We start from the raw sequence: 22378 nt of genomic DNA, 5'->3' as shown, positions 1-22378 counted from the left end.
GGTGGGGGTGTGCAGCACCCCGGGGCCGGGCCTCGCTCCGTGGCTCACGGGAAGCAGCACGGGGCGGAGCGCGGCCATACCGGCGGCGAGGGGGCGCCGCGCCAGCCCCGGCCCCGCAGCCCCGGCGGGGGCGGTGCACCGGAGCTGCGGCTGGGGCTGAGCCCTCGGGGCCCCGTGCGCCGCAGCTGCCATGGAGCTGCGCCCGCTGCTGCTGGCTGCCGCTCTGCTCCTGCCCCGTGAGTACCCCGGGACAAAGCCAGGCCGGGTGCCACCAAAGGCTGAGCTCTGCTGAGCTGGCAGCCGTGCTGGGTGGGATGTGTGAGGGAAGCAGCGCCCCTAACCCTTGTCTCCCTCAGTCGGCAGGGCAGCTGTGCCGCTGCCCACGCTGACCCCGCCACTGAGCATGGTGCTGGCTGGGCAGCGCCGGCAGCTGGTGGTGTGCGTGGTGAGCGACCTGGCCCCCAGCTCTGGCCACGCTGTCTGGATCTCCGGTGGGAACGGTAGCATCCTGCAGTCCTTTGCCTATGGGGCCTCCCAGGAGGATGGTGGCACCGTCTGCTCCGTGTCCCTCCTTTCCAGTGACCCCCCGCGCGAGAGGGAGCTCGCCTGCCACGTGGGGGCCAACAGGACCTCCCCGTCCCACAGCTCCAGCCCCATCCGCATCACGGGTATGACCCTGCTGCCACCCCCCTGCCTGCCTTGGCCACTGCTGCCCATCACGGTGGGTGCACTGCCGGCCCCCGAGGAGAGAGGCCGGCAGGGCCTCTGGAGCCAGCAGGGAGCAGGTGTGAGGCCCTAGGGGCAAACGTTGCTGTCCCGATCACAGGAAGGGGTTTGTGGCTAGCCCTGCCGTGCACCTGCTGCTGGGCTGCCAGCGCCTCCCCAGCTGCTCTTTCATCCCACAGGCAACGAGGAGGCAGCAGAGCTCTGCAGCACAGCTGGTGAGTCTCTGGCCCCTGCCTGGTGGGAATGTCAGCTGCCGGGGAGAAAGCCCTGGCAGTGGCTGGGCTGGGGCTATGTGGTGGTTGGGATGGGTTTTCCCAGTGTTGTGGGACTGGGGAAGAAGGGAGGGAAGCTTCACCTTGGTGGGAAGAATGGGGAAACTGGGTCAGAGCCAGCCTGCCCTCGGGAACAGCACGAGGGTGACATGAGGTGTCTCTGGAATGTGTAAAGAGCCCAAGTCTGCCCAAACACGGCGCCGTGGCAGGCATGGAAAGGACGTGGGTGCAGTGTGTGGGGTGTCTGTGGCAGGCATCAGCTCACCCTTGCATTGCAGTGTCACCGGCCCCTGCCTTGGCCGTGCTGCTTATGGCTGTCCGCCTGGTGCTGCTGAAGGTCTTGCTCTCCGATGCTCTCCTCACCTCCATCCTCCTCGCCCAGAGCTGAGGGCAGGGGCAACTGCCCACGCCTGAAGGGTAAGTCCCCCTGGTTTGGCGTAGCGGTGTGGAAGACACTGGAAACATTCTGGAGACGAGAGAGGGGACCCCCAAACGGAGGAGGGAGGAGACCCAGTGTTGGCTGGGGGAGGTACAGGATGGGAATCTTGGTTTGAGACAACAGAGAGGAGCTGACACATTTCTGTGGGTGGCAAGGCCCCGGAATTACCCCGAGGATGGGAAGGGACCCCAAGGTACCTCGGGTGGGAAAGTTTCCATAATTCCAGAGGCAGGGAAGGCCCCGCGGCCACGTGCGCGCCCCTTCCCACGTGGGCGCTCGGCGGGACCGCCCGGGGGCGGTGCCACGGGGGCCGCGCGCCGCTGGGATTGGCTGGCGGCGGCCGGCGGGGATTGGTCACGCGGGTCACGCGCGCCTCCGCCATTGGCCGGCGCGGCGGGGTCGCCATGGTAACCGGGCGTGGCGGGGCGGGAGCGCGCCCCGGAAGCGGAGTCATGGCGGCGGCGGCGGGGGCAGCGGTGCTGATGCTGCTGATGGCGGCGGCGCTGGCGGAGGGCGACGACTCGGACTGGGTGCGACTGCCCAGCAAGTGCGAGGGTAAGCGGGGCCTCGGGGGGCCGGGCTGATCGGCGGCCGCCCGCTGTCTGCTCGGGCCGGGGGCTGCTGGAGCGGGGCTGCCCCCTGCCCGCCTCCTGCCCGCGGGCATGGCTGTTCCCGGCAGCCGCTCCATCGCCTGCCGGCTCGTGGCTGGGACTGGCTGTGTGTGCTGCTCACAGCTCGGTCTCCGTGATGCTTCCTATCTGAGTATCCCTTTGGTTCGCAGGCAGTCCAGGGCAGGTCATGACGGGCATTTGCTGCTTGGTGCGGTCTCTCTGTGTTTGTTGTGCAGGCACATGTTGGAGCTGAACAGCAAAGAGAAAATTTTTAAAAATAGGAGTTCTTTACAAAACTTTCCCTGCCGGGGAAGCAGCTCTGGAGATGCTGATGTCCGAGTTGTGCTGTGGCAGCAGCGTAACCTCAGAGAAGCATCAGAGCAAGCACTGACCACACTCTGCTCCTCTTCCTGCCCAGGCTTCAAACCTGTGTCAGTGCTCAGCAAAAGCTGCAGGAAGCGTCTGGATAACTGGACTCGGCACTGAGCACTCCTGGTGTGTGTGGGGACACTGCAGCAGGTGTGGTGTGGAGGGGGACATCCTTGAGATCCGAGCTCCAGAGGTCTGCAGGAAGGAGAGATCATCCCAGCTGAGAAATGGCCGCAGCCCCTTGTGCCAGCAGAGAAAGGATCGTGCAGGAGGTGTGCACAGGCTCCTCAACGCCTGCATGGGAGCTCTGAGAACCCACCTCGCTCTCTTCCTGCCTGGGGCATCTCTCAACTCTCATCATTGCCTGGGAGAAGACACTGGCTCATTGCTGTCAGACCATTCCTGCTGGAGCTTGGCACTTCTCCTAAAGTGGAGCTTGAAGAAGAGGTGGCTCCTGGCAAACAGGACCCCACAGCACTGGACAAAGCTTTCTCCAGCCTCCTGAGACCCTGTTTTTGGGGGAGGAATAGCCACACCATGCCTGGCTTCCATTCTTCCCATTCCCACTTGTAAACCCCTGAGATATTTCTCCTGCTGTCTGTTTCTATAGCTCTGTTTGGCTCTTTTTACAGAAGAAATAAAGCCTTTTTTTTTAGCTTTATAAAAATAACCATGCACTGTGTTCCAAATCTGTTGATGATGTGGTCTCTGCTGCAGGCAGAGCCCCAGGCTGTGTTGCTGGAGGCCACGGCCAGCACTTTGTCCTGTCACCCAGCCCTGCCAGCTGCTCAGTCTCCAGCCCAGCCCCAGTGTCCCCAGGGCACTGAGAGCACAGAACCAGTACCAGATGGGACGTGCTGCCATGAGGAGAAGCTCTGAGCCACACTGGGACTTGCATTGCAAAAAGACCCCGTGCTCTTCCCAAAGGAGGAGAGCAGCTTGTGGCAGGGAGGCAGAGGCTTTTGTGGGGAAAACTGAGCCTGTGTGACTTCCAGCTGTGCCACAGCAGCTGGTTTACACTGAAACATTGGTTTGGGTGCTCCAGTGGAAGCAGCTGAGCCATTCCTGGTTATTTTTTGGATGGCCAGAATGCGTTTTGTGCTCACAGCAGCTTTGGCATGCCCGGTTCCTGGGCTGGTTCCTGTCCCAGGTGCTTTGTCACACTGCGTGCCTGAACAGTGACACCCCCTAAAGCACTTGTGCTCTCTCCTTCCCACAGTGTGCAAGTACGTAGCAGTGGAGCTGAAATCCGCCTTCGAGGAGACTGGCAAGACCAAGGAGGTGATCGACACCAAGTATGGCTTCCTGGACGGGAAGGGCTCCGCTGTCAAGTACACACAGTCGTAAGTGGGAGTGGGACAGGAGGCTCCTGTTGCTGTCACTGCTCTGGAGCGGGGGGCTTTGGGGGGCTCACCCTGTGCCCTGGCTGTTGCTGGGGGCCCAAGGGCTCCGCTGTCAAGTACACACAGTCGTAAGTGGGAGTGGGACAGGAGGTTCCTGCTGCTGTCACTGCTCCGGAGCTTTGGGGGGCTCACCCTGTGCCCCGGCTGTTGCTCACCAAGCCTGAGCCTTTCTCTCCGTGCAGGGACATCCGGTTAATTGAGGTGACAGAGAACATCTGCAAGCGGCTGCTGGATTACAACCTGCACAAGGAGAGGAGCGGCAGTAACAGATTCGCAAAGGTGAGGCCCCTTCCTCCAGTTCCTGCTCCCAAACGTGCCTCACCCATCCCTGCACTGCCAGGGTGACAAACCAGGTTCATTGTTCCCATCCTCTGGATCCCCTGATAGTGCCTGGCTGTCTTCCTCTTGGGTTTGGGACCAGCTTTGCAGAGGGGAACTCGCTGCTTATAGTGCCTGGCTGTCTTCCTCTTGGGTTTGGGACAGGTTTGCAAAGGGGAACTCGCTGCTCCTTGAACTGCCCCTGATAATTCCCCAGGGATCTGGCTCGCGTGTTCCTGCATGGCTGGGCAGGGTTGTGTGGCTGGCACTGGGAGGAGAGAGTGGGAGCCCTGCAGAGGGAGCACGGCCTCACCAGGCAGCGCTGCTCCCTCCCTCACAGGGCATGTCGGAGACGTTCGAGACCCTGCACAATCTGGTGCACAAGGGTGTCAAGGTGGTGATGGACATCCCCTACGAGCTGTGGAACGAGACCTCGGCTGAGGTGGCTGACCTCAAAAAGCAGGTATCCCCTCCCCGTGGGATTGGCCCCCAGTGGCTGCTGTGACCTTGTAGCTGGAGTGGAAGGAGGGAGAGCATCCAGGGGTGCGCTGCTGGGAGCAGGATGGTGGCAGGACCTGTGGCAGGAGCCTGGCCCTGGTCCTGCCACAGCAGCACACGTCTGGAGCTGGGCTCTCCCCTCTGCCCTAGTGCGATGTGCTGGTGGAGGAGTATGAAGATGTGATCGAAGATTGGTACAGGCACCACCAGACAGAGGATCTCTCCCAGTTTCTCTGTGCCAACCACGTGCTAAAAGGAAAGGACACAAGTAAGTCCTGGTGGCTTCCAGGGGCTGAAATAATGCAGGGATGCTCAGGAGGGCAGGGGAGCCTTGCTGAGGCATGGGGAGTCCTGCCTGTCCAACAGAGCCCACTGCCCCTCTCTTCTCCTCTTCTCCCTAGGCTGCCTGGCAGAGAAGTGGACTGGCAAGAAGGGTGATTTGGCAAGCGTGGGGGAGAAGCAGAGCAAAAAAAAGAGCGGGAAGAAGAAGAAAAAGGGCCAGAAGGATGAGCGCGAGGGAGCTGCCAGCCTTCCGGACACAGGGGAGGCCCTGGAGGGGGTCCAGGAGCAGGCTCCGCTCACCCACAGCCCAGCCGATGAGCTGTAGGCACGCTCCGGGCCTGTGGCTACCAAAGGGAAAGGGACTTGTGCCCCGGGGGAGACCAGAGCGCCTGGCCCCGCCTTGCCAGCCTGGGTGCTATCCCGTGATTAGGTGTCACGGAGCCGCGGCCCCGGCCCCGCCGCACCCCTGCCGGGGGCTCCAGCTCCGGCAGGCCGCGAGCGCTGCCCCGCCGCCCGCTCCTCGCACGCCGCCGGGACTGTAAATAAAGACGTTTTCCCCAGAGCCGCCGCCGCCACTGCCGGCCCTGCTTCTGCTGGTGTCCGGGTCCGTGTCGGTGTCCGGGTCCCTGTCGGCGGCGGGATGGTGGACAGCGTGTACCGGACGCGGTCGCTGGGAGTGGCGGCGGAGGGGCTGCCGGACCAGTACGCGGACGGGGAGGCGGCCCGCGTGTGGCAGCTGTACATCGGGGACACGCGGGGCCGCACGGCCGAGTACCGCAGCTGGCTCCTGGCGCTGCTCCGCCAGCACCGCTGCCGCTCCGTGCTGGACGTGGCCTGCGGCACCGGGTGAGGCCCCGCTCCCGCCCACATCCCAGGTGTCCCTTTTCCCTGCCCGGGGCTACCCGGGCCCTCCGCCATCCCCAGTGCCCCCTCCCCGGCCCCTGTGCCGCCCCCGGCCCCGCTGACAGCCCTGTCCCCAGGGTGGACTCCATCATGCTGCTCGAGGAGGGCTTCCAGGTGACCAGCGTGGATGCCAGCGACAAGATGCTCAAGTACGCGCTGAAGGAGCGCTGGGAGCGGCGCAAGGAGGAGCCCTTCGACCGATGGGGTGCGGGGGCTGCGGGGTCGGGAGGGGCCCGCGGACACTGGCACTGTCCCGCACTGTCCATGGCCCCTCGCAGTGCTCGGGCACTCATCTGGGATTGCCCCTGGCCGGGTGGCCCGGCTGCGGGGACCTGACAGTGCCAGATGCTCGGCAAAGACAAGCCGGAGCCAGCAGCCACGGGGGCCTGGGAGGGCGGGGGGATGCTGGGATGGGGTCTTGCAGGCAGGGGAGGCTGCTGGGTGTCCCTGCGCTCATCCATTTCCCTGTGCTGCAGTCATCGAGGAGGCCAACTGGCTCACGCTGGAGAAGGACCTGGAGAAGCCAGGGGATGGGTTTGATGCAGTCATCTGCCTCGGGAACTCCTTTGCACACCTGCCTGATTTCAAAGGTGAGTTGGGGCAGGGGAGAGGAGGGGGAGCACCTGTGTGTGCATGGAGTTTTCCAGCAAGCTGAGAACGTGTCCTAAGTCATGGCATTAATGGGATGGGATTACACACAGTGGAGCTGCTGTTTCATGGTGCATCTCCATGAGGGTGGAGCTGAGGCCCCACTGCCCCAGTCTGTGACATGAGTGGGCCCACTGGGCTCCATGGTCATGGTGCAGGTTTGTGCATCGGTGTCACTGCTGTGGCAAGGCTGGAGGCACACCCAGATTTGTGTGGTGGGTTTCCCATGTGGCATGCTCTGCTCCAGTGAGGCTGAGAACGTGCCTGAGCTCATGCCATGGGTGGGGCTGTGGGTTCTCCAAGCTGAGATTTGGGGGAAGATGGTAGGGAAGGTATTTGTGTGCGCATGTGTACGTGTGTGCGGGTAAGACGAGGACATATGCACTGTGCCACAGGGTACAGCCAGTGCTTGGTGACACCATTGTTTCCTCTCCAGGGGACCAGAGTGACCACAAGCTGGCCCTGAGGAACATTGCCAGCATGGTGAGGCCCGGGGGCGTCCTGATCATCGACCACCGCAACTACGATCACATCCTGGCCACGGGCTGCGCGCCGCCCGGCAAGAACATCTACTACAAGGTCGGTGCTGGCAGGCCCTGCCCCATCCCACCCCCCTCTGCCCCAGCCCCACGGCCTCACGGGGGCCAGGCAGGGCAGGCAGCAGGATTGTGCCCAGGCTGGGGGCCGCCGAGTCCCCGCAGGACACAGATGTCCTCCTGTGGTCTCCCAGAGCGACTTGACCAAGGACATCACCACCTCGGTGCTGCTGGTGAACAACAAGGCGCACATGGTGACCCTGGACTACACGGTGCAGGTCCCCCCCACCAAGGCAGGGGCAGACCCGGAGCTGAGGTGAGAGGGGCTGCAGAGGTGGCCCCGGCGCGGGGGGGTGGCTGGCACCGTGCCCGCTGTGCCCCTGCCTCACCAGCACTGCCTCCTTGCAGCAAGTTCCGCCTCTCGTACTACCCGCACCGGCTGGAGGCCTTCACGGCTCTGCTCAAAGGTGCCTTCCAGGGAAAGTGCCAGCACAGCGTCCTGGGCGACTTCCAGCCCTACACACCGGGACAGGCCCACGTGCCCTGCTACTTCATCCACGTCGTGAAGAAGATGGGCTGAGGGGGCTCCGGAGATGGGACTGTGGTGCCTGAGAGCTCCAAGCAGCTGTGGGTCCAAGCAGGGGGTGGGGACATGGCTGAGACCCACCTGGGAGACCCCTCTCCTTAATGAAGAACACTTGTGAGAGCTACCTTCGATGATGGTCCGTGTGTCCCTGTATGGGCAGGGTACGGGGCAAGGGGGACGGCCACTGCCTGCTCAGGACTCTGTGGAAGGAGGTGCTCAGCCTGGGGGTGGCACAGGATGGGTGCAGGCACAGCTGCCCCACCAAGGCCCCAGCTGCAGGTGGGGCTTGGGGCTTCCCTTGAAGGGGGAAGGAGGGGTGAGCTGGCTCCCAGGTGGTTGCACACCCCAGCTGAGTCCCTGCAGCACCACTCACAGGAGTGTGCTGGAACCTGTTATCCCACCTGCACCTCCCAAGCAGGTGCTGTCTCCTGTTCCTGACACTCCCAGCCCCATACAGGGGTACCCACTCCCCCACTGGAGCTCCCAGAGTGGGGAGGCTCCATGCTGGAGCTCCAAGCAGCTTCTGCTGTGGCTGCAGCTCCCTCCCTCCCTCCCACCCTGGGGAAGATGTGGTGCCCAGATCCAGCAGCACGGAGCAGTGCGGTCAGGGACAGCCCTGCCTGAACACGCTCAGGCACCAGAGCCAGAGCCACAGGGCTCCAGGCATGCACCAGCTGCAAACTCACTCATGGAATGCCAGGAGCTGCTGTGGAACCAGCCCTTAGCAGGGGGAGCAGGCCCTCACAGCCACGCTTGGCCCAGGGATCCAGCTGTCAGCAGGCTCAGTGCCTGCAGCAGGTGGGGCAAAACCTGGCACCAGCAACCCCTTGGGCTGCACAAAGCTGAGGGCAGCTGCAGGCACCTGGCCACAGCAGCTGCCAAACACAGCTCCAGTGCCATTTGTTGGGCACCCTTGGAAAAGGCTGGGAAGCAGGGGATATGCAATGCCACCAGCAGCTGCTGTGATGCTGCAGAGGGAGGTGAGACAGGACCTCAGTGGTGCTCAGCACAAATCAGTGCAGACTGGGCAGCTCCAGGCTGCTCCAGAAAAGGTTTGAGTATTTCCAAGGCTGAAGCTCCCCTTCTCCCCATGACAAGTTTTTCCTCTCATCCAATGGGAATTTCTTGCTGCCACTTGCTCCCATTGCCTCATGTCCTGTCACTCAGTGTCTCCAGCAAGAACTGGGCTCCTTCTGCAGAGGGAGCTCAGCTCACAGCCAAGCAAGTGCCTCTCCCTCAGGCCTTCCTCATCCACCACGGGCTCCAGCCATTCTGGCAAGATGAGAGTGGCCCCAGCCTAGTTCACAGGTGTGCTCCCCTCTCTACCTGCAGGACAAGATTTCTCTGTACCACCCAGCCCACCCAAAAGTTTGCAGGGACATTCCTGAGCCTAAGACACCATCAGAAGCAATAACGAGGTCAGGCAGTGAGCACCTAGTGCTAAAAAAACTGTATTTATTCAGAGACTATGTCAAGTCCAGGCCAGCTGGAGCAGCAGTGCCCTGCTGCCCTCTGGCCAGCACCTCCCACTGAGGGCTGACAGCCCAACAAGCAGCTGCCTCCAGCCCTGCACTTGCTGCCAAACCAGGTGCAGTTTGAGCCTTGCTCCCCCACCAAAGAATGGCCTGTCAGCCATGGAGACACCACTGCACTGCCCACGGCTTTGTCCCTGCAAGGAGATCACCCTGCTCTGCTCCCAGCAGCCACAATGCACTGCTGACACGTCAGGGACCCTCACAGAACCCACCACCCTCCTGGATGAGCAGCGAAGCACTTCCACCAGGCCTTGGCTTGCACAGACACTATTTCCACCCAAGCTCAACAGAAGGGGGCCTGGGAGGCATCAGAGAAGAGCAGGCAGTGCCTGTTTGTGCCTGTTCTCCAGTCCCAGCTCTGCTGAGCGTTAGGAGGCCGCAAACTTCTGCTGGATGAGTCTGTACCTGAGCAGCTCCTGCTCAGAGACTGATGGCTGCAACCTGGCAGCAGCCTGCAGAAAGTCTTCCATGGTCAGGATCAGAGCAGACTTCTCAGTATCCAGCCCTGCATGACAGAAACAACGTGAAAGAGCTGAGAACAGGGGCAGCTGGTAAGATCCAAAAGGCCACTCTCCAGGCATCAAAGGAAAAGCTGTGTCTCTCTCCTTCCCCCAGGGCCAAGCACTGGAGCTGGAGATGGCCACATCTGCAGAAACTGCCTGCCTGGCAATAACCCAGAGCCCAGCACTGTGGTCCCAAAGCTGCTGAGGATCTCACACAGCCCAGCTACCAGCAGTGGTAGCTCTCCTCTCTGGCCCTGTGCTGGGCTGCTCCAACAACTGGGACAGGTAAGGGCAGGGCTCCTACCTTCCTCAATCCACTCCACCTTGCGTTTGACAGCACACATCATGGCATCTGAACACAGGGCGTAGATGTCTGCTCCTGTCAGCTGAGCTGGGCATTTTTCTAGGATGGTGGTGAGATTCACAGAAGGATCCAGTTTAAACCTGCCAAGAGAGAAAAACAAAGGTGTAAAGGCCAAGAAAAAACAGACCAGTATGACTGGGCAGGAACAAGCAGAGTATCCATGTTTAGCCACTTCCAGAATGTGCTCTGAAGGCTTAAAAAAAAAAAAGTTTGCTTTACTGTTTTTTTTAAACATCCCTGCAGCAAGGTCCTCTCTCCTGCTAAGCAGGATCAAAAGAAACTTTGAATCACAGCACCACAGCACAGCATGGCCTGAGTTGGAAGGGATCTTAAAGATCAGCCTGTTCCAACTCCCCTGCCATAGGCAGGGACACCTTCCACTAGAGAAGGATGCTCCAAGCCCCACCCAGCCTGGCCTTGAACATGTCCAGGGATGGTATCCACAACTTCTCTGGGCCTCTCTGGTTCCAGGCTAGGAAGCACAAAGGATGCAGGGAGCAGTCTTGGAGCCATGGTGCAGGATGAACTCTCTAGAACACCATCTGTTTATGCCACTGGTGTTTGACTTCTCACCTAGATAAATTAAGTGTTCCACACGCCTGGGAACAACCTCCAGTCAGGGCTGGATGAGAACATGTTTAATGACAGAGTACAAACCACTGTAACACCAAACCACCCCATCAGAGCCATGCTGCAGACAGTGAGCCTCCTTCAGCATGACCAGCAGCTGCTGGAGGGCATGGTGGCCAAGACACAGGGTGTGACAAGCTGCTTGCAGCCAGCTCACACTCTCACCTCTCCTACTCAATTACCATCACAGGCAGAGGTGATCACAGCTATCGAGGACAAAGTCCCTGCAGAGGCAGCCACAGCCACTCACCCAGCTGTGATGGGTGGTACCTCTGAACCCAAATTTCAGGACTTGCTTTTCTCCCTCCAGAGATACTCTCAGGAGCTCAGAGCAGCTGGAAAAGCAGCCAAACCCTGCTGTTCAGTGATCCCATACAACCAGTGATTGGGAAGACACAGATCACAGTCTGAACACCCCTGAGCACCACAGGAGGAGAGGCAGTGAGATGAATGGAGCTGCCTTCACACTTGGATTGGCAAACAGCAGAGGAACTCTTGCAGGAATCAAATGGGAGCTTCCTGTCCTGCAGCTGCACCGCAGTCTCACTACACCATCAGGATGTGGCTGAGCTCCTTAAGAAGAGCACAGTGGCTGGAAAACTCTACAAACCCCTCCACTTGGACAGGCAGGCTGAGCTCCACCACCCTGCAGAAAAACTAGTCCCAGCCCAGCTTCTGGAAATTGCTGTGTCCTCCTGCCCCACCCGCTGGCTGTGGCTCAGTGACCTCAGGCACTCCCCAGGGCTCAGACATGAAGCCAAGATGGAGCACGCCATGCATGAGCCCCAGGAGGGCTGTGACCTCCTGGGAGGAGGTGGGAGGGCGCTGCAGCAGCACAGGCTCACTCACTTCCTGGTGACGGCGCTCAGCACCTGCAGCTGCGACTCCCGCTCCTCGCTGATGCCCACGTAGACCAGCTTGTCAAACCTGTCAGCAGAGAGAAGGCAGCTGGGAACAGGCCAAAGCAAACCTGCCACAAGTGCTCAGCCCAGTGCACCAGGAGCTGCAGGGTGGCCCTGGGACAGCTCCTTTGGCTGTGCAGTTTGTGGATGATGCAGAGCCTGAAGCAGTCCATGTGCTGGAGGGCAGGGCTGCTCGGAGGGACAGCAGCAGGCTGGGGAAATGGACTGACAGGAACCACCCAGGGTCCAGCAACAGCAGACACAAAGTGCCCCAGGACAAGCAAGTGACAGGCTTGAGGACTGGCTGAGGGCAGCTGTGCAGAAAGGACCAAGGGGCACCAATTCCTGCCATTGTTTGATGCAACAGCAGGTCCCTCACTGCCCTGCTGTGCTGCTGGGGCAGTAACCAGAGTGCTGGGGACAACAAGCTGTGGCATCTTACACTGCAGCTACAGCCACAGACACCAGCCTCCTCTTGGCCTCCTGTGAGCCAGGGGCCTTCACAAACAATCTCTGTAGAGGGAACATGCTGGGGACACAGTCCTGCTCACCACAGCTCCTCCAGAGTGAGGCAGGGTAGGATGTGACATACCTGCCCGGCCGTAGCAGAGCTGGGTCCAGGAGGTCAGGCCTGTTGGTGGCTCCAATGACAAACACCTCTCTGGTGGAATGAAGGCCATCAAGCTCTGCAAGGAGCTGTGAGACAACTCTGCAGGGAGCAAGACAGGATACTTAGAACTATGCCTTGGCAAGTCACCCAGTGTCTCCCCTCAGCCACCAATGAAAAAGGAAGAAGTGAGGCCAGTGGCAGGTCCATTTCTTGGACTTCAGCTCCTATTTCTCTTCCCTGAAGAGCCCTTACACAGCCATCCACATTCTTCCATCAGCACAGCCAATGAGCACATGGGCTCCCTGCAAAGTATTGCAAATCCCAGACAGTCCTTCAGAACAAGACTGGATGGGGACTGCCAGCTTAGCAGAAGAGCAGAGGAGGCCTAGGGAAAATAACCCTGTTTCTGGATATCTCTAAGCTGTACACACTTTGCTTCTACCAGAAGCAGCTGAAAGGTTTCCCACCGCAGGGAAACAGCAGCTAATAGGAGGACAGAACAGCAGGGGTGTAAAGGATGACCTTGGAGAGGCCAAAGGGAGCACTTGGCAGCCACAGAAGCAGATGGAAGAGACTGTCTTAACCAAATGTTTGCACAACTAGCTTGGGCAATCGGGAACCTGAGGCAATGCAAACAGCAGTACTAATGCTCAGAGAAGAGACAGGCCGTGCTGAGAGCTGAAGAGGGCAGAGAGGGGAAAAACAGAGAAAGAGAGGTGGAATGGACTATGCCTTTCAGGGCAACTCATGCACTGCCTGCAGCTGAGGCAGGAATCCTGCTCTCCCAAGGACACCTGATGCTCACTCACCTGTCCATGACACCTCCTGAATCTCCGCTTCGCCCACGACTGGGGGCCAGGGAATCCAGTTCATCAAAGAAGATAATGCAGGGAGCAGCTGCCCTGGCTCTGGCAAACACTGTGAGGAGACAGCACAGAAGATGAAAAAGACGTGGAGGAGCAGTCAGCAGCAACAGGACCTGCTACATTCCCAGCAGGCAAGAGGTGTGGATGGAAACCAAATGCCCACTGTATCACCACCACCAACTGCTCCCGCCTGAGTCTCTCATGGCTCAACAGACTGGGGACAGGCAGCACCGAGCAGGATGGGCCCTGACACTCAGCTGTGTCTCTGAGGAGCTGCTGTCCCATCAGGAACACCAGGGACAGGAGCAACAGGAGCAGAGAGATCAGGACGGGAAGCTGCGGGGCAGGGAACAGACTGTAGGAGACAGCTGGGTTCAAGCCCTTGCTGAGAGCTGTGGCTGGGAGTTGGGAAGGGGGTTTAAGCACTGCCTCCTTCCCTGCAGCACTACAGAAGAGGCCCATCTCCCCAGGGCAGGAGCAGGCTGCACGTCCTCACCATTGCGCACGTTCTCCTCGCTTTGCCCAACGTACATGTTGATGAGCTCCGGCCCTTTCACGCTGTGGGGCAGGGAGAAGAGGAAGCCAGTTAGAGGACACCCATCCCCTGCCAGGAGGAAGTCAGATTGTGTGAACCCCCCTCCCATTTCTCACCTAAGGAATGTCATGGTGCATGTTGTTGCCACAGCTTTTGCCAGCAAGGTCTTCCCTGTCCCTGGAGGCCCGTACAGCAGCAGACCAGAGCGGCACAGACCCAGTGACAGCAGCTCCGGGTGCTCCAAGGGCAACTGGATAGTGTCCAGGATCTCCTTCTTCACCTCCTGCAGCCCACCAACATCCTGCCAGGACACTGAGGGGATCTGCCAAGAGAGGGAGAATCCTTGTCAGCACTTATTCCTGAGCCCCTGGGCGTGCTTGGGCAGCTCCAGTATCCAGTACCCACATTTCCCTTCTTCTGAGCTTTGCAAGGAGAAACCAAACTGTACAAACAGGTCCCCAGGCATGCTGCACTCACAGAGTGCACTTCATCTCCAATCCTCCACTGCCCCTTGGATCATCTGTCAGCAAAACTACCCCAGGGAAAGTATCTGCCAGGGTTGCCTGCAGCTTTGAGGGGAGAGAGTCTTGCTGCAGGCAACTTTTGGGATGCAGGAGGGAAGGTAAAAATGTGTTCAGGACACTTTGTCCCCCACAGGGGTGAGATTGCGCAAGAGTTGCCTGCAGCTTTGAGGGGAGAGAGTCTTGCTGCAGGCAAACTTTGGGATGCATGAGGGAAGGTAAAAATGTGTTCAGGACACTTTTTCCCCACAGGGGTGAGATTGTGCAAGGGCTTCACACCTTGCAGAAGGACAGAACCTGGGCTGCCAGGACCTCTGTGCTGGCAAGGAGGATGTGAGGGAGAGACATCCTGCAGGACAGTGTACAGAACACTCACTGCTCTTGAACAGGGGGATGCAAGAACAAAGTCCATGTATGCTCACGAGAAATAGATAGGGAGGGGGTCAGCTGCAAACATGTGAGGGGTCACGGAGAACAGAGAGAAGACACCAAACCTGAGATGGGTGAGCCAAGGCCTCTTGGGTTATTTTGTGCTGAGCAAAACTATCCCAGAGCATGCTGCTGCTCTGCTCACCACTTTAGGAATAGCTGGAATGCCACAGCATGCACGACATCTCCTGAGAGTCAGAGCAGCTCTCCTGGGACAGCCCCACACTTCCCCCCCACCTGCTGGCAGTTGGTGCCAGCACAAGTGGGGAGTGAGGGGTCACAGAGAACAGAGAGAAGACACCAAACCTGAGATGGGTGAGCCAAGGCCTCTTGGGTTATTTTGTGCTGAGCAAAACTATCCCAGAGCATGCTGCTGCTCTGCTCACCACATTAGGAATAGCAGGAATGCAACAGCATGCATGACATCCTCCTGAGAGTCAGAGCAGCTCTCCTGGGACAGCCCCACCCTTCCCCCCACCTGCTGGCTGTTGGTGCCAGCACAAGTGGGGAATTTAAAAATAGATTAGGGCAAAATTCTTCCCCCCTCAGCCAATTTGCATCTCCTTCCTTCACTACTGGAAATGATGTTATTTTATTTCTCTAGCTGTCCACCAGGAAAATTAGGTCAAACAAAACAAGGATTTTCAGAAAAAAACCCCCAACTTTTAAAACAAAAGGTCAGGCCCTTCTTCTGCAGTGACAATGAATGGAAGAGCTGCCCTCTCCTCTGCATTTTTGCTCATCCTGCCTCACTAGGAAGAACTCTACAGACATAAGCACAGGAGCTGGAAAACTGCAGCAAGGTTGTTTTCAGGGGAGCACATTGTAAGTCTAAGACACAGTGCAGACACTGTTAACAAGTGGAGGTTTGGAATCAGCTCTCTCCAGAAGGCTCAGGCTGTAAGTGCAGAAAACAAATGTGTGACTAACCAGAAAGTGCAAGCAGGGAACTGAAAGCAGTGTTGAGAGTATCCAGGTCTGCTAATGGGCTTCCTGACCACAGCCAATTACTAAGAAATCAATAAAGGAATGTAAAATACAAACAGAATTAACTCCCATTCACACAGCTCACTGCTGAGCATGCTCTGTGGTTATTTGTCTTAGAGAGAACTCGGTGAACACCATAGAACAGAGTTCACTGACTGAATTAAGTGGGCAGCTGGGGAAGGTGCCAGAGGAACTGCTCCAAGGCCAAGGCTTCCTGTCCTGTGCTGAACTCAGTTGCTGGCACTCACGGGCATGGAAAAGAGGTTCTGATCACTTTGCTTGGTCCTAACAGCACATTACCCAGCCAAACCAGTCACCCCAAATGCTGCTTCCCTGGGTGCCGAGCTGCCAGAGGCAGATCCCACCTATTCTGAGCAGCTGGTAGCTGGTTTTCTCAGCCTCTCCATGTCACTTTCCCTGAAGAAACCCCAAGTTCTTTAAACTGCCTGTCTGTCAGAAAAATCCATCCCAGCTCAATCAGCATCCAAGGCCAGAGATCAAGTCTAAGACTTCTCACACCTGTGGATAAACTCCCTCACCAGCCTGTGCCACAGCCTCTCTGTTCCCTCAGGCCAGGTGGATGGGGAGATCTCAGGGAGGCAGCCTTTGCCCCCCAAGAGGCTCAGCTGCACAGCTGGCACCCCTCCAGCACCACTGGTCTGCAATTAGCACTTCATGAGCTTCCCTGACAAATCCCAAGCCAAGAGGGTGAAAATTGATGGGGGAAGTCCAAAGGACTGTTTCCCACTGAAAGCTGAGGGAACACACGGAAGGACAGAGCAGGAAACAACATGTCAAGAACATAGCCCTGCAAGATCTGTGATGGTTATCTTGAGCCAAGAGCTCTGCAGAACCCATCCCTTCCTTGTGCCCCAGCATCTCACCTTTGGGGCTCCCACTGCCTGCGAGTGGGCATCATGCAGCTGGTCCAGTGCAGCATTAAAATCCTCCTCGAGCACTGGGAACCCTGCAGTGCAAAAATCCCTCTCCACTTCCTCACTCAGTCCTCCTGGAAAACTGGTGAGGAAAGAAAGGGAAAAGAGTCAGACTCTGCCCCACTACTGGCTGCAGCCCCTGCCCTCCTCACCCCCACCCTGCTGCCTGTGCTACCTCAAGGCCTGGATGCGGGTGCAAGCAGCCCTGCTGCTGTGGGACAACAAGGCACAGAAATCTCCCAGCACAAACCCCTGTGAATGTGGAAACAAAGAGCAGTTCAGTCTCTCTCCAGAGCAACACCTAGGCCATAAAAAGCATAGGGAAAACTTCCTTGCAGAGCTATTCCTTGAGCAAGCTGTTCCTGCTTAAAGGCTCTAGCTTCATTTTTTTTTATTATCAGAGCTGAACATTGGCCAACACCTCTGCAAAAGGTATGGACTAGAAATCTGCATTTAAAAGCTGATGTCTGATCACCAGGATTAACCAGTGAAGAAGTTGTCTAGGCTGTGGGAACTATCCCCTTTCTCCAAGGCCAGCTAGGGGAGATTGGCCCAGCACTCCCAGCCTGCCCATCCCCACATGCCAGTGTGGTTTTACTCACTGCAGTCCTGCGGGCCAGCTTGGACAGGCTCACTTCTTTGCCCAGAGGCAGGCTGGCAGTCAGCATGCTCAGCATCAACCTCCTCTGCTCCTCTGAAGGGGCTTCGATTTTCACCTCGTGAAGGAAAGCAGTCTGCACATCTGTGGGAACATTCTGGGGCTGGCAGGTTGTGCCAATCACCAGGACAGGGTGGCTGTGGGGAGAAAGGGGACAGTGCATGGTCTCAGCTCTGTGGAAGTACCCTCTTACATTGCCATCACTTATGCCAACTCACTCTCCCTTGGCAGAAGCAAGCAATTACCTCGGATGCCCACAGCAAAAGTGCAGGGTCCGTACCTCAGTGCTGGGTCTCTGTCCAGGAGCAGTTGCCTCAGAGTAGCAATGACCCTGGCATCCTCTCCAAGCCCATCTCGGTCTCTGCCAAGCACCTCGATGTCCTTCAGCAGGAGCACACAGGGCTGGTACTGCTGGGCCTGGCTGAAGGCCACCTGTACTTTCTCCTCTGTGGCTGCACTGGTGTCACTGCACAAACTGACACAATCAACCTGCCAGACACACCACACAAGGCAGTTGCAACATGCACGGCTGGGGGGGGCCTAGGACAACATTCCACAGAGCTTTCCAAGGGCAATTCACAGCTCAGAGGAGATCAAACTTGGTATTTCCCAGAAACACATTCAGGTCATATTGAAAATAGGCACATTCTGGATGCCTCAGCATGAATGAATGGCTGTCTCTTGCTTCTCTGCAAGAGGTAGGGAGGAGGGTCTCATCTGAAAAAGGTGAGGCAAAGGGACCAGAGAAATCAATACAGTGGATATCACAGCCCAGCAACCAAAGCTGGAAGGGAGGTGAGAGCTGTGGAAGACAGGGAGAACAAGGCATCTTGCAGAACAGTGCAGTGAGCAGAGGAGGAGGCCCAGGAAACTGCTCAACCAGTGCCACACAGGCTCAAAGTGCAGGAGGAAGGTAAAGGTGATGGTGTTTTGGGGGAAGTTGTAGATGGCAAGAGGCCCAGACGCTGTTTACAAAGCAAACACTTGATGAAATCGTTCAAGGGAAGAGGTGACTAGTGAGCCTTGAACAGCAGACTGGGAACAGGCAGTGCTGCCTCCTGGTGCTGCAAGGTTGTCCAGGGAGACAAACCACCTCCGGGATTCCCTGAGTTTTATGCTCAGAAAAGGCAGCCTGAAGCAGGGAGAACAGTTCCCCAAAGGGTAAGGACAGGGACACAGAGCAGAGGAACTCCTGTGCTCCATGTACTCCAGGAGTTAGGGCTGTGGCAGGCTTAACAGCAGTAGTATCTGTATGCAAGTACTAAAAGGCAGAGAGAAAGCACAAAAAATTGTTTATCATCAAGTGGTGGACATTAGAGCGGGGAGGAATCACTGTGTCCTGGTGGGATGGCAGTCACAGCAGTGAGAGAAAGGGAAGAGCAGGTGGGATGGCAGTGTAAGCACTGCAGTCAGTGAGAAAGGGAGGGGAGTGTAAAAGCTGGGGCAGGAGAATAAGACAGACAGAAAGTATCTCTGTCTTTAACAGTAAGTATGTTAGTCTTTAAAAGCAGCACACAAGCCTGAAACCAGAGCTGTAGCCTTGCACACACACCCCACTAGAACCTGAGGCCAAGGGAGGGGAGTGTAAAAGCTGGGGCAGGAGAATAAGATGGACAGAAAGTATCTCTGTCTTTAACAGTAAGTATGTTAGTCTTTAAAAGCAGCACACAAGCCTGCAACTAGAGCTGTAACACCCCACTAGAACCTGAGGCCTGACAGGACATGACAGTGACAGAGTGCTTCCAAGGTCATCCTAAACATGGATCTGAAGGTCCTGTGAAATCCCTGCAATCTTGCATTGGATCCCAAGAGCTGTGGCACATCTTCAGAAAAGTCAGAGCTCAGCACCACAAAGGATCATGTCCAGATGAGCTGCACAGCAGTGGGCCAAGGCACTATCTACCTGCTCCACCCACCCAGAGATACAGCTTTTCTTGGAGAGAAAAGAACAGGAAAAGTGTTTATTCTCAAAATATCCACCAAAAGAAGGAGCAAGCCCACAATTTCCTTCCACAAAAAGAGGAACCTTCCAGCCCTATTCTTTCCATTTGTATTCTTCTTCCATCTCCTTTCAGAATTTCAGAAAGCCTCCTAGAAAAGTCACCACGTAACTGCCTCTCACTTTTGCAAACGTATCTCTACAGGTTCAAGGAAATTAAAGCATTTGTGGGATAATCCCAGACTGTCAGAGTGAACAAAAGAGGTATGCTGGAGGAAAACAACAATTTTAACAAGTCACTGAAGACACTGTTGGTTCCCAGAACCTTTTGTGCTGGACAGACAGAGGTGCTACACCTCATTTTGGCCATCCAGGCACATACCACTCCCATCAAAAGGGCTTTTCCCAGTCAGATGTGGTTTTGTAACAGTAGATTTCTCATCCAAATACTCTCACCTACACAGAGAAATATCTTCTTTAGCTTGCCTGCTCCCACTAGCTTCATCTGACAGTCACAGGCCTCATGCTGGCACAGAGAAAAGTGAACACCTTCCATGCTCTGCTGACCTCTCAAGCTCTTGTGAAAAATCTCTTTCAAAAAGATCTTGTAAAAACTTGTATCAGAGTCTCCCTTAATTCTTTATTTTTTAAGCTGAAGAATTTATTCAGCTTTTCCCCACACAGAAACTGGTCTAGACCCCGGATCTTACCCAGTGTCCTTCTCTGAATTTTTGCAGTTCAGTTTTATGTTTTTGTTATGGGGAGACCAGAACTGTGCATGATGTTCAATCTGTGTCAAGACATGGATTTGCTCAGCAACAGCACCCACTCTCTGAGCTTGTTTCATAAAATGTGATCTGTTTTTTTACACATATGAAGAGCAGAGCACAAGTTTCCATGGGGCCATTGACATAAAACCAAATTCTTAATACTGGCAGGCATCATATTCCACATTAAACCAACTCCAGTGAATTTCACCTGACACTTCACTGCTCTTGGTAGTGGGGGTGGTGAATTTGAACACAGTTACAGGGCAGCTGCTTTACATGACAAGAGATTTTGAGCCAGGTCTGGTACACGTGCTAGCATGAAACCAAGGGCTGCTTTTCTTTTGCCTCTCAGCTAAAGATCTCAGTATCATTTGTGCCTCACTCGGCCAGGTCTGGTACACGTGCTAGCATGAAACCAAGGGCTGCTTTTCTTTTGCCTTTCAGCTAAAGAAGATCTCAGTATCATTTGTGCCTCATTCATCTGCATCTGCACAGGAAGCAGCTCCTGGATGGGTTCATGTCATGGCTGCAGCAGGGCCGTTGGCAGGGCCGACTTGAAAAACATTTCCATAATTCCCTGTTGTAAATCCACCAAGGCACTGGCCCCAGGAGGAATTACCTTGAAGAGGTGGAGGTTGAGGCAGCCGCACACGGCTCTGACAGCCATCAGCTTCCCGCTGCCGCTCGGCCCCGAGAGCAGAACGCTGCCCACGCCGCTCAGCGCGCCGGCCCTGCAACAGACAGGGATCCTCCTGTGGCCACCTCCCGCCTCCTCCAGGGCTCACTCCAAGGAATTCTCACAATTCTCACCCACCGGCGGTTCAGGTGAGGCCGAAGAGCATCGCAGAGCTGTTTGACAACATCAGAAAGCCCCGCAGGAGACAGACTGCTCCAGAACTCATTGCTGTTGTAGGCTGGGGCAGATGGGACAGTGCTGTTTGTTGAACCCACCTGTGAGAAAGCAAAAACACCACCCAAGTAAAGACCAGTGACAAAATCTGTCCTGTCATTTTTCAGTGGCATGGAGGCACAAGCCTCCACAGGTACACTGGTCATCCTCAGGCTCAGATCTCCTCTCTCTGCTCTCTGCCAACATCTCACCAGATAGAGAGACGTGTTCTGGGTGTCCACCAGGTAACCCTCGGACTGCTCGCCTTCCACCATGCCTACGACCTTCTTCACCTTGAAATAAAGCTCTGGCCACCTAAGGGGGAAAAACAAGCACTCTGAAGTGCTTAGCCAAAATCTTGAAGGAAGGAACAATATAAATGTCAACAAGAAGAGAGCTGATAAGCACAGGTAAGCAGAGAAACTCTTGTCCTCTTGCAGTATGCACAAGGATCAGCCAATGTGAATGTTGGGAATGCCACTGGGAGCAGCCTTACCTTGACACAAAGGGGATGTTCTCCCATTTAGCACAACTGTAGCAAAACCAAGGAAAGCACAACTGGTGGCCAAGCAGAAAGTCTAATCTAACAAGAACTCCTAGGGCTTACATGCACATTTTGTTGTTTGTCACAAGTTGAGAAGCCCAGCTCCCACTCTGCTTTGTTCATGTGGCTCTGACTGCCCTCAAGGCACCCTTCCCTCTTCACTCTTTATCCCCATCAGTTGCTCTACCTCTTTTTTTCTGTCTTCCCTTCCTGACTATTCAAATGAGCTAATGGAGGCCTCCCTCTTAGCTTCAGCCCTCCATAATCCAACAAAAACATTTCCCTCTTCCCAGTATACTGACAGACAGAAAAACACTAAAATCCAGGGACAGATCAGAATGGAATAAATTGTCCTTTTTCAAGACAGTCAATCATGGAAAGGCATCTTTCCTCTTCTGGTACCAAGTAATAGAGCCAGAGTTTCCTGACCTACCTTAGGAACTTGTCTGCATTTAGTTCTATAAACTCAGCATTTCCAAATGTTGGAACACACAGGATGTCTCCCTCCTGGACCAGCCTACAAAAAACCCATAGAGTTTCATGAGTGAAAGAGAGCAAATCCTTCTGGTTGTGCGGCCTCCCTGCCCTGCATCACTTGTGTTTTTACAGAAAACACAGAGACTTGAAGATGACTTCTGAAGGACAGGACAAGAAGTGTTGTGTCCAAGCAGAGCATACACGTGATAGGAAGATGCAAGGGGATGTTCTAAAGCTACACAGGGCCCGCCCTGGGGGTGTCGATGTGCACATCCCCAGTGTGTGACACAGACACACAGAGTTTCAGAGCCTGCCCCGAGTGCCCTCAGAGCTCACCGCGGTGTTTCGAAGTGCCTGTACAGCACGCAGTCGTAGCTTCCCCGGGTGTTGTAGGCCGGCGAGCACACGATCTGCAGATGCAGCTCCTTGGCGAACGGGGGCACCGACAGCACGGACCGGCTGCCCTTCCCATCGGCGGCGCCGCTCCTTTCGTACCTCTGCGGAGGTGACAGGCACCGTGAGCCGGGGCTGCCGCCGGCCCGCTCCCGGGGTGCCGGGCCTCGGCTCACCTGCAGCCGGAGGTGCGCGGCGGCGGCGGGGTCGCAGCCCAGGTTGAAGGCCAGGGCCGGGGCCAGCAGCGCGGTGCCGTCGGCCGGGCCGCGGCGGGCGGCCCGCGCCTCCCCTTCTCACAGG

At 56.7% G+C, this 22378-nt stretch overlaps 3 protein-coding genes across 4 annotated transcripts in view; 2 read left to right on the top strand and 1 right to left on the bottom strand.

The window, feature by feature from the left end:
• The first annotated feature begins 105 nt into the window (after window positions 1-105).
• Window positions 106-5480, top strand: CNPY3 (canopy FGF signaling regulator 3). 2 transcript variants are annotated; one of them, XM_039706441.1, is made up of 8 exons: window positions 106-236; window positions 357-668; window positions 906-941; window positions 3637-3760; window positions 4003-4099; window positions 4479-4601; window positions 4787-4904; window positions 5038-5480. In XM_039706441.1, exons 1-8 carry the CDS (start codon window positions 191-193, stop codon window positions 5241-5243), a joined length of 1062 nt encoding a protein of 353 aa, XP_039562375.1. In that variant the 5' UTR covers window positions 106-190; the 3' UTR covers window positions 5244-5480. The 2 variants fall into 2 exon arrangements, with proteins under 2 accessions (XP_039562375.1, XP_039562374.1); XM_039706440.1 differs by lacking the exons at window positions 106-236; window positions 357-668; window positions 906-941 and adding an exon at window positions 1863-1992.
• Window positions 5481-5504: 24 nt separating this feature from the next.
• Window positions 5505-7720, top strand: GNMT (glycine N-methyltransferase). The gene is made up of 6 exons (XM_039706439.1): window positions 5505-5764; window positions 5899-6026; window positions 6298-6411; window positions 6906-7048; window positions 7200-7321; window positions 7414-7720. Exons 1-6 carry the CDS (start codon window positions 5559-5561, stop codon window positions 7583-7585), a joined length of 885 nt encoding a protein of 294 aa, XP_039562373.1. The 5' UTR covers window positions 5505-5558; the 3' UTR covers window positions 7586-7720.
• A 1304-nt stretch (window positions 7721-9024) lies between these two features.
• PEX6 (peroxisomal biogenesis factor 6) overlaps window positions 9025-22378 on the bottom strand; it is a 17748-nt gene continuing 4394 nt past the window's right edge. The window contains exons 5-21 of the mRNA XM_039706442.1: window positions 22255-22367; window positions 22022-22182; window positions 21642-21725; window positions 20877-20979; window positions 20590-20726; window positions 20395-20506; window positions 17347-17555; window positions 17011-17203; window positions 16584-16660; window positions 16358-16490; window positions 13653-13858; window positions 13498-13559; window positions 12945-13053; window positions 12118-12234; window positions 11473-11550; window positions 9934-10073; window positions 9025-9631 (exon numbers count right to left, since the gene is read on the bottom strand). Coding sequence (XP_039562376.1) covers window positions 9495-9631; window positions 9934-10073; window positions 11473-11550; window positions 12118-12234; window positions 12945-13053; window positions 13498-13559; window positions 13653-13858; window positions 16358-16490; window positions 16584-16660; window positions 17011-17203; window positions 17347-17555; window positions 20395-20506; window positions 20590-20726; window positions 20877-20979; window positions 21642-21725; window positions 22022-22182; window positions 22255-22367 — 2171 coding nt within the window. The 3' untranslated portion in view covers window positions 9025-9494. The remainder of the gene's footprint in view (window positions 9632-9933; window positions 10074-11472; window positions 11551-12117; window positions 12235-12944; window positions 13054-13497; window positions 13560-13652; window positions 13859-16357; window positions 16491-16583; window positions 16661-17010; window positions 17204-17346; window positions 17556-20394; window positions 20507-20589; window positions 20727-20876; window positions 20980-21641; window positions 21726-22021; window positions 22183-22254; window positions 22368-22378) is intronic.

Source organism: Passer montanus, unplaced genomic scaffold (genome assembly GCF_014805655.1).
Source record: "Passer montanus isolate IOZ18808 unplaced genomic scaffold, ASM1480565v1 scaffold192, whole genome shotgun sequence".
NCBI classification, from domain to species: domain Eukaryota; kingdom Metazoa; phylum Chordata; class Aves; order Passeriformes; family Passeridae; genus Passer; species Passer montanus.
This window is presented reverse-complemented; position numbering and strand designations above follow the sequence as displayed.

Excerpts from the sequence above, each read along its gene's own strand:
- GNMT (XM_039706439.1), top strand. The coding sequence starts at position 5,559 with ATGGTGGACAGCGTGTACCGGACGCGGTCGCTGGGAGTGGCGGCGGAG. Across the intron at positions 5,765-5,898 it reads GACGTGGCCTGCGGCACCGG|GGTGGACTCCATCATGCTGC; the intron begins GTGAGGCCCCGC and ends CCCTGTCCCCAG. Across the intron at positions 6,027-6,297 it reads GGAGCCCTTCGACCGATGGG|TCATCGAGGAGGCCAACTGG; the intron begins GTGCGGGGGCTG and ends CCTGTGCTGCAG.
- CNPY3 (XM_039706441.1), top strand. The coding sequence starts at position 191 with ATGGAGCTGCGCCCGCTGCTGCTGGCTGCCGCTCTGCTCCTGCCCC. Across the intron at positions 942-3,636 it reads AGAGCTCTGCAGCACAGCTG|TGTGCAAGTACGTAGCAGTG; the intron begins GTGAGTCTCTGG and ends TCCTTCCCACAG. Across the intron at positions 4,905-5,037 it reads GCTAAAAGGAAAGGACACAA|GCTGCCTGGCAGAGAAGTGG; the intron begins GTAAGTCCTGGT and ends TCTTCTCCCTAG.